The sequence below is a fragment of the Mustelus asterias genome, chromosome 2, assembly GCF_964213995.1.
Source record: "Mustelus asterias chromosome 2, sMusAst1.hap1.1, whole genome shotgun sequence".
Classification (NCBI taxonomy): Eukaryota; Metazoa; Chordata; class Chondrichthyes; order Carcharhiniformes; family Triakidae; genus Mustelus; species Mustelus asterias.
In genome coordinates, this window is record NC_135802.1 from 58103212 (window position 1) to 58114094 (window position 10883).

Sequence of the window (10883 nt, forward strand, 5' to 3'; positions counted from 1 at the left end):
CCTCCAGTATCTTAGTTAATTCTTGATATGATTTGCTATTGGCTTTCTCGGGCTGGACTAGACTCTGGAGTAAATTAAAAGTCTTACTGCCAATGGTACTAAAAAAGAAAAGCAGGGATGACGATATCCTCAGGAATCTTGTTTGCCACGATATAATACTGAAATCTTTCTGCATCGGACTTCCAATTCTCGGAATCTTCTTCGATTGGGCCAACGATGGCAAATTGTCCCGCCATTTTAGAGTGAGCCCCAGATCTGCTCAGCAATGTTCCTTCAGCACCTTCCCTTAATCACAATGTTCTAGCTTATTTTAGGTGGTAGTATGAACCAAATGTAGCAGCTTTTCTTAGATTAAATGAAATGCACAAAATCTCACTCTCGGCTTTGCTCTATCTCCGCGCCTCATCTAACTGCACACATGGCAAGCTCTGCAGCCTGAACTCCCCGGGGTGCCAGTGTTAATTTTCAGCTTGGACCTTTCTCTTTTTCTACCCAACAACTTTACCAGTCCAATGCCAGGCTGACCTGCTGTTGATTCTGCTCCAATATCGCAAGTATCAAAGTTTCCAGTTGGAAAGTGCAGCTCTGACTTTCTTTTTCTTCTTTTATTCGAAAAGAAATTAATCTGCTCCTTGTTGCCAGTATTCTTTTTATCCTGCTAGCTGCTACGCTTGTTGAATAAAATAACCGTGAAGTAATAGTGGGGTTGGGTGCAAACAAGGCAGATTTATTGAATAGTTGTTACCGCTACAAGGTTTAATCTAGACTATGCAAAAGCCCACGAAGCAGCCGATTACATCACGAACTATACACATGACAAAACTACAACAACACACCAACAACCCCAAATATATAACAGTCGAGGTCTGTTGAAATATTTTAAATAGTTCAAATATTTTGGCATAAAATGGCAAGTGGAGTAAGAAAGAAAATTGGTTTTCTCCTATCGAGTATTGACAGTATCTCTGACAGGTAATGAGAGATGGGGGAAGTGGCAGGTCTGACAGTATAGGGGTCAATTCTGAACTTTTGAAAAATTGACCAGTGGAATGTACTTATCGACCACCACTTCTGGCAGCAAAGTGCCACGGGCTCATTTAAATCTGGCAGGCAGACTCTGAGTGCTAAACAAGCAACCTATTATCAAAGACAAATGGGTGCTTTGGACAACCAGTGGCAAGTCTCTTACACAATGTAGCCATTGTATGGTGACCATTCCAATATTGTGGCCAATAGCATCCTGTTAATGCTGGGCAAAACAGTGAAAAATCAACCTCTTTATCTCACAAAATCACACAAGCAAACATTGATCTTCAGTCCATGGTTGAACACATTATTTTCCCATGGAAAATGAAATAAATAAGTCACTTGCCAACTCTCTGAAGGCTCAGTTGATAGTAAACATCCAATATACTGATATATATACTGGCAAATATTCAGGAATTAAATCAAGGTGAACAGCTCTTCAATTGAACTCTTGTAATGTTGTTATTAGAAAACTCAGGAAGATCTTTTTACCAAAACGTTGGGTCATATATGGAACAGATTCCTGATATGGGGAGTGGGAAAAAAATGGATTCCAAGGAAGAACTAAACAAGTTCTGACAACAAATGAGAGTCAGTGTTATTAGATATGTGCCAAGGGAATACTGTGATAGTTGGACTAGTTGGACTGAAGGTCTTCTCCTGCCTGAAACTGTAACTATGTTATTATTAGAAATGTAACAGTTGTGGTTATGTGTGCATATTGGTCAAAGAAGCCTTTACAACAATGCTCAGAGCTGTTGCCATAACAACTCTGATCTGGAAAGTAGAGACGAAGAGGTAGAGAAATTATAGAAAGGGAAAGCATATGAGAATCATAGAGAAAAAGACAAACAAAAAGGAGGTAAGTAGAGTGGGAGACAAGCAGAGAAGCAAAACATGTTTTTTCATTTGCTTTTCCATGAGTAAAACCACTCTAGATCAGCCAGTACCATTTAATATTTAATATAACTCAAGGAGCTCCCCAGCCCTCAGCCACTTTCTCTGTAGATTACAAAACATGCCACAATTGTCCTTGTAACTGACTCTCCCTTAAACTTGGAAAGTCATGAGGGAAGAAGCTTTTCTTTACAGTTGTTCCAATGTATGCAGAGTAAAGCATTTTCCTGTCCTGACCAAAATAATTGTTTCTCGGTACAGAAGCTACTTGAATGTTTCAACCATTTTCTGTTCATATTTCAGATTTCCAGTGTCCACAATGTTTGGCAATAGCAACATTTTGTGGAACCTTTTGTCATTTAATCACTCCTGCTCTCATCCTATTATTGACCTTCCCTTTAGATCTCCTTCCCACTCCGCTCCTTTCACATGCCTTAGTTCTGATGAAAGGTCGCTGACCTGAAACATTAACACTGTTTCTCTCCAGAGATTCTATCAGACAGGCTGAGTATTTCCAGCATATTCTGTTTTTGGTTCAATATTTTGCCTTTGCTTTAGAACAAAAAATAATTCACCCAAATTACAGAAGAAATTACATTCTCAATGAATTTGCGAAAAACCCATCTTGTTCATTAACGTCCTTTAGGGAAGGAAATCTGCCATCCTTATGGGGCTGGCACGTGGCACAGTGGTTAGCGCTGCTGCCTCACAGCGCCAGGGACCCAAGTTCAATTCCCAACTTGGGTCACTGTCTGTGTGGAGTTTGCACGTTCTCTCTGTGTCTGCGTGGGTTTCCTCTGGGTGCTCTGGCTTCCTCCCACACTCCAATGATGTGTGGGTTAGATTGGTTGGCCATGCTAACTTGACCCTAGTTTTGGGGGGATTTGCAGGGTAAATATGTGGGGTTACAGGGACAGGGTGGGATTGTTGTTGGTGCAGGCTTGGTGAATACTGTAAGGATGCTATGATTCAATGATTCTACCTGGTCTTGCCTACATGAGACTCCAGATCCACAGCGATGTGGTTGACTCTCATCTACCCTCTATACAACAGCAGTTAGGGATGGGTAATAAATGTTGGCCAGCCAGTGATGCCCATGTCCCACGAATGAATAAAAAAATAACTTAATCACCAAACCCTGATACCCATTTTAGAGATGGAAAATCGGGTTTTCTTCCTCAAAAACTAAATATAGATCAGCATTTTGTCTTTGAAATCAACTCTGAATACGTTTCTGCTATAATGAGGGGATGCAGAGTAGTTGAATTTGTGTAGTAAAATTCGGAGCTACCATCTGTGAAATTGACAAAAAATTGAATCTGTCCAGTGGTTGTTGTGTAGATTGCTAAATGCCAGCTCTTTAATTACCTGTTGATGGTTACCCACAGGGTGGTTGATAGATCCTCCACTGAACCCCTGTTGCTGCCCATCAACAGGTAATTAAAAAGCTTGAGTTTAACAACCTATACAGTGCTTCTCTTATAGTTACCATTCTTGTCAATTTCACAGATGATGGCTCTGATTTTAGCTACACTGTGACTCAACTACCACAGATCATCAGATCAGAAACCTGCGCCGGGCTAGCCATTGATCTACTAAAGGAACAAGAAGTGAGGATATATCCCCATTTCACAAAATCTCCTCTCTGGGCTTCTACCCCCAACTTTAATTCATATGCTCCAACAGCCGATTCACTCCAAAGTTGCTGCGTGTGCAATTTTGACTCATTGGGCTGAATTTTACCGCGGACCTGATATCAGAGCAAAAAGTGGGTCCTGAGTGAGGCCGCACCTGCCAGTAGCATTTTACCGTAAGATAAGAGGCATTTTACCCTAGGTGGCGCCTTAACTGGCTGCCTGTACGACCAGGACGTTGGGCAAGCTCCTGTTCCTGCCGGCACAATCAGAGTTGTCCACTATCCTATCGGATTTGCCTGTTTGTTACGGGGATTGTGGTTAAAGCGTCCTTTGTGGGAATTTCACATGATTGCTGTGCGGTGAAATTAATTTATCCCAACTCCCATTAAATTAACAGCTCTGTGTCCTCCAACATTTCACTTAAATGAGGTTTAATTCGATATCCTGTTTGTGACCCTGTGACAAGAACTGGGCACAGTGGGGTAGAAATTCATCTGGGGTAGCACTGCAAAATGGGTAGCATTTCATTGGTAGCTTACAATACTCCGTCCAGTTTTCGGTTCTGTTGAAATCAATGGGTGAGGGGGAGAAACAGAATCAAGGTAGGTGGATGGATTTAAGATACAGGCCAGCAAGACCTAATCTGATTGATGGAATAGGCTCGAGAGGCTGAGTTGTCTATTCTTATATCTGAGTTCGGGCAGGGAGCCGACACAACACTGACCAGGACATATTTTTACTGCCCATTTTCCAAGTGTAGCCTAACCAGTTCTTTATAAAGTCTTAGTAAAATGTCTGTTGATTTCTACTGTTCTACTTATATATCCCAGTGCCTGACTAGCTTTTATTGATGACTGTATTATATTTTCCAGGCATTAAAAGTGATGAATTTCTTATCATTCCCAGTTCCTTTCTCAGTCTCACTGCACTGATTTAGTTTTATATTAAAATCACAAGAAGAGTTGTGATTCACAATTTTTCCGCAGAACCTTACTTTTATCAGTGTTGAATTTACCTACTCGATCTAAAACTATTCTACAACTTTATCTGCTTTTTCTCTTTCTATTGTCAGAAAAAATACAATTGATTTTAACATCTAGATTATGAATGGAGATTAGAAACAATAGGGATTTCAAGCACTGACTCCTGTGGAATTCACTTCCATTGAATCCCTGCAGTGCAGAGAGGCCATTCAGCCCATCGAGTCTGCAGCGGCTCTTCGAAAGAGTACCTTACTCAGGCCTACCCCCCTACACATCTTTGGACACTAAGGGGCAATTTAGCATAGCCAATCAACCTAATCTGCACATCTTTGGACTGTTGAAAGAAACCGGAACACCCGGAGGAGACCCACGCAGATGTGGGGAGAACATGTAAACTCCACACATACAGCCACCCAAGGCTGGAATCAAACCCAGGTCTCTGGTGCTGCCCACTTCACCTCACATCAGTGTTTTTCCCCAATCTAAATTAGTGTTTACCCATTCTTGTGTACTGTGAATAGGATGTGCTGGAGGAACATTTCAAGTCAAATCTACAACCTCCCAAATCTACAACCTCCAACACCTAGAAAGACCTGGATAGCAGGTGGAGGAAAACACTGTCACCGCCATGTCCTGCTCCAATTTATACATGATCCAGACTAGGACACATATCACTATTCCTTGAACATTGCTGAGTCAAAATTCTGGAATTTCCTATTTAACAGCATTATGGGATCAACTTCACCAAATGAACTGTGGTGGTTCAAAGAGAGGTCATATTACCACCTTCTCATGACAATTAGAAAGAGTAATAAAAGCTGGTCTTGCCAGTGACACACACATGCTGAAAATTCATTTAAATAACTATATCCTAGGAGATATTGAAATCAGTGTGGAAGAATTACTTTATAAATTAAAGTTATTTAAGGCTACCAATTCCCTTATCAAAGAACATACATTTTAGGATGTTGAAAGAGAAGCAAGGGAAATTTGTGGAGCACCTGTTACCACTCTAAAGGGATCCAAAGGCATTGTTGATTTTGTATAGGGCTGGAACAAAACCAATGTAGTGCTGCATTAAAAAAATGGATAGCACTGGGCCGAGCCAATTAAGGGTGAATTGCTTTAATGTCAATAGAAAGGTAAATTAATCGAAATTATTCTAAGAGATGACTGGAACCAGCTTAAATAGACTTAGATTATAAAACTCCTGTCTGACAAACTTTGCTGACTTCTTTGAAGATTTTACAGATATAAGTAAGTATATGGTGAAACTCTTAATGAAATTGTTTATTTGGACTTTTAAAGATTTTCACAAAGTCAAAAGTCCTTAAAAAAAAAGCTATTCCAGCATGCTCCTCACTTGTATCATGTGGATGATGGAGAGGTTTGATGAGTCAGGATGGTAATACCATTGAATGTCAAGGTGACCTGATTAAGCCCTCTCGAGTTTGAAATGGTCATTGCCTGGCTCTTGGGTGGCACGAATTTACCAATCCCTGATATCATCCAGGCTTGCTTACTGGGCTTGGACTCTTTCATTATCTGAGAAACTGAAAGTGAAACTGAACATCGTGCAATCATCAACAAGCAACCTCATGCTTTGAGGCTCATACTGAAGGATAGGTCATTAATGAAGCCGCAAAAGATAGTTGGGCCTAGCATGCTGTCCTGAGAAACTCTTGCAACAATATTCACATCTTGACATATTTAGTCTCAAACAACCACATCTTCCTTTCTGCCGGATACAACTTCTGCCACTGGAGACTTTTCCCCAGTCTTTTGAATGCTGCTTTAATCTCAGGGACAGTCACTATCACATCAGCTCTGGAGTTCAGCTCTTGTGTCCATGTTTGAACCAAGGCTTTAATTTGGTCCAAATCCATGTCATTTTTGGCAGATCCCAAACTGAGCAGGTTATTGGTGAATAAGTGTTGCCTGGTAGCACTATTGACTCTTTAGTCCAGCGCTCTGCTGTTGATTGGGAGTAGGACATTAGGACAACAATTGGCAGGATATTATTTGTCTTGCTTTTGGGAATTTGCTTTTAACTTTTTATGCGGTGAGTGGTTAGGGTGTAAAATGCAGTGCCTGATATTTTGGTGGAGGCAGATTAATTTGGGGCTTTCAGAACTGATCAATAAGCATTTGAGGAGAAAAATGTTTGCAGGGCTATGGGAAAAACAGGAGAGTGGTATTAGCTGAGCTGTTCTTGCAAAGAACCAGAATGGACTTGAGGGGCCATAGGGCCTTCCTCTGGAAAGTAGGCATTTTGTGATTCTATTTCCACATTGTTGGATAGATGCTGGTGCTGGTGCTCAGCACCACAGCTGGGATGTTGTTGGGGCCTGGAGCCTTTCCTTAGCCAGCTCTTGCTGTCACCAAATGTGAATTGAATGGGCTGAAGACCAGCATCTGTGATGGCAGGGAACTCTGTTAAGTAATCATTGAGCTCAGTCTATTGAATATTGCTTTCGCTGCTTAGCATGCATGTTGTCCTGTGCTGTCACTTCACCAAGTTGGGGACTTTGTTTAAACACACCTGGTGCTGCTCTAGGCACAATCTCCTACACTTAATGAACTTGAATGGCTTGAGGGGGAATTCTGAGAAATATGTCAAGCCATGATATTATAAATTGTCATTATAGACTCTGTTACTGTCCACAGTACCTCTTGGATACCAGTTTTGAGCTGACAGATCCGTTCTGAATCTATCCCACTTAGAATGGTGCTCATGCCACATGATATAATGGAGAAAGTTCTTTGTGAAAACACTGCAGTGATAACTCCAACCAACACTATCATAGACAGGCACATCTGTGACAGATTGATGAGAATATGGTCAAATGCCTTTGAACTAATCTTAATGATGAACATTGAAGTCTCCCACCCAGAATCCATTCTATTTCCTAACTTCTTTCCAGTTTCTTCCAAGTAGTGTTCAACTGATGGGAGCATTGAACCTAAGCTTCAGTTAGGTGGTAAGTGGTAATCAGCAGGCAGTTTCTTTCCCCATATTTGACCTGAAGGAGAGATACTTGGGGTCTATATCAATATTGATAATTCCAAAAGTATTCCCCTCTCACCTCTAGTGACTTGTGTGAGTATGATTATGTCAAACTATCGTTTGACTCATCTATGGAAGGGATTATTATCCAAATAAATGCAACCAGCACCGATTCTTACTACTAGGGAGTAGCTCAAGAAATATCAAACATTCACTCATGATTTTAAAATCAAATAACTAAATATTATGGAAATTCTATCTGTGATTTCTTGATTTGTGCTCTCAGCAAGTAAGCTTCGCATTGGAAGCCACATATTTGGAAAATCAGCCCTCTGTTCTAACCTTCCCTCTGTCAACTGGTTAAAGAAAGATTTAAAATTTTATGTCAGCATTTTCCAGCCATGATAGACTCAATGAACTTCCATACATCCCTTCTGCGGTATGAAGCAAAAAGTTTAATATCTTGTATCAATACATTCAAAAATATTTTCCATAACAATTAAGTAAAAGTTCTAATTGCAAAGTGATTTTAAAGTTTGTGAACTTGAGTTTCTTACATAATATTGTTTTATTTGGCCCTTTAATATTTCCTGAGTTGTTTTACTGTTATGCTGCATTTTAAATGTTACTGGCATATTTCTTGTTTCAGAGTGGAAGGTGCAGGAATTTGTACACCTCTATGTGTAAAATCGCATGATGCATAGTGTCTCATTTTGTTGGGAATGGTGTAGTAATGTTTAAATTGGTCAGTTCAATTAAGATTGCATAATCTATTTGCAGTAAACAAGTGCATCCTGAGGCAAGTTAGAGGTTCCTTGTTATCTGTAAATGAAATTTGCAGATTAAATGACCTTATGAATTCCCAGTTTCTGGTTAAGAGTCCATCGTGAAGTGGCTGTCTCTTCTACTTTAAGACTTAGAAGTGTGATCCCTGAGGTGTGGTGGATGAGTACTCGATGCGAGACTTTTATATAAATAGATAATGTTAAATGCATTCCTTTTCTCACAAAATGTGAGAACTTACGAACAGACTAACTGCTTTGCAGAGTGTAGTTTATTCTTAAGACACCCTCATTACAAATGCATTTCCCTATCAAAATCTGAGTGAAATTTAGAAGACCGGATTGCAAAATTTACCAGTTATCTAACATTCAAATTAACTTCGAATGCACAGAACCAATGGTCATGCTTTTGTTTCACAAGCTTAAGTCCAATATAAGCAATTAGGATGAAGGGAATTCGATGTGAGAAGGAGTTGATTGTGTCTTTTTTAAAGAAAAATATTGAACTGCAGGATGCGGAGGAACGTAAGATTTCCAATGGATGATTCCACTTTAGTGGGCAATTTGCTGGATTGTGACTGGTACCAACTTGCTTGGGTCTGTCCTTGGAACTGAACCTCCTCTGAAATCTTTTCCAGAGCTGACGGGGGCGAATACACACACACGCACAACGCCATATCAAACTAAACAACTTCTCCTGGACCTTACAGCGGCACTGTTCCCGAACAAAGATCATCGATCTCGACAGCATTCGGAAATTTAGCAGAGTCGCTAATGAACCATCTCTTGAATATTGGACGCTAATTTTAGAAGGCGGCCATCTATTGACAATTCAAACCTATAAACAGGACGTGTACACTGAAGCAAAACGCGGCGGGATGTTACATAATGTAGGGGAAAAAGATAAGATATTTAAAAAGGACAATGAAAGCAATTACAAAACGTCCGACGGTGAATCAAAAGGAGGAGTCCAAAAGAGTCTGAAAAGTGCAATGGGACAAAACAATCCCAAACTGTAGTCCCTGGCGTCTCAATTCCAGCTCATTGGTAAGATTGTTAGTGCCCTCCGGTCTGGTCAAAGCCTCTCAGTGTTCCACACATTGAGTTAGTGCCTGCAGCACTAAACCTCGGTCAGTACCTGTACCTAATAAAACAACTCTGAGGACCCTGGGCAGCGAATTGACTACATTCCCTGGTGAAAAATACACCGGAGGTTTAATTTCAATGAACTTCAAACACTGGCACTCTCGTTTTTATTCAATGAAACGCTTCCAGGTTCACTGAAAGAAAATCCACTTTCACCGCCAGTCTCAGCAATGAAGGGCCGAGCTATTGAAACGCATCCTCAAATGCAAATACGACCCATCCTAACCTGACTGATCCACAAATCACTAACTTCTCTGCAAGCTCTCAGCACCACTTCATTCTCGCTTCAGTTTCCCAAACTCCATCCCTTCACCTTTAAAACCCTTCACATCGACAAGGAGAATTTTTTTTTAAACTTACGTGTCCCATCAAAGCGCGTTGCTATGGTATCCAAGAAAGTGTTTTGTGGCGCTAATAATCCTTTCATAACAGGCATTTTTCCCGAGTGGTGTGAAATTCCCCATCAAACTTGCGCGGCTGTGTTGAGTTCACTGAGTGAGTGAGAAAGAGAGGGAGGGAGGGAGGGAGGCAGGGGCAGCCTTGTTCCTGCTCATTGACAATATCTTCCACTCACAGCCAGAGAGAGAATGAGAGCTGGGACTAAAGAGGAGGAGGGGAAAGAGCAGCCTTCACTCTCTCTCTATCTCTCTCTCTCACACAGAGAGAGAGAGAGCTGGAGACAGGATGGAGAGAACTAGCAGCTCCTTCACTCACTCTCACTGAGAGAGCTGGAGTCAGGACGGTGGGAACTAGCAGCGCCTTCACTCAAAGAGAAAGAGCTGCAAACGGAAGAGAGCGGAGAGAGACCAGTACTGATCAGTGAAACAGTGGAGTAAGGGAAGGATAGAGAGGGAAGACGAAAAGGAGGGAGGGTGTGAGGGGAGATGTCACACACAGCTGAAAAACACATGTCATTTTAAAATGCAACTCAGATTTGGCACTAACAAGAGAAACACTTGACCCAGGAAAGGGAGAGAGCAACCTGATTGATGTGTCCTATTATGCCTGGTGGATTCCTTTCTGAGGGAGATGGTCCTTCCTTTATTAGAGGAACAGTCACCCCTATTACCTAAACTTGCCGCTGAGCATCGGCTACTGGGCAGTGTGTGTTACAGAGGCACAATCAGCAGTGGCGAATCTCACTCATTTGTCTATGACTGTGGAGCGAAAGTTGATTTCTGCTAGTGTTGGAGACGCATCCCAATCATTCGCTGCGTTATTGCCGACATTACCCGTTTGCTAAGGGGAAGCCCCTCTTTACTAATTCCGAAAATGTGTACATTTGACCAAATGGTAAGCGGAGGTGGCTATGTTTAGCAGCTGTGGAGGGAAAATGAATGGTTTATTTCAGAGATGATAAATTGTGACCGCATATTTAAGTAGCAAAGAAGTATTATACTCGTAA

General features: G+C 41.2%; 1 protein-coding gene across 1 annotated transcript in view; it reads right to left on the reverse strand.

Moving 5' to 3' along the window:
* The window catches only part of kcnh8 (potassium voltage-gated channel, subfamily H (eag-related), member 8), a 365157-nt gene extending 355243 nt beyond the window's left edge, over positions 1–9914 (reverse strand). The window contains exon 1 of the mRNA XM_078200386.1: positions 9839–9914. Coding sequence (XP_078056512.1) covers positions 9839–9914 — 76 coding nt within the window. The remainder of the gene's footprint in view (positions 1–9838) is intronic.
* Positions 9915–10883: the final 969 nt, after the last annotated feature.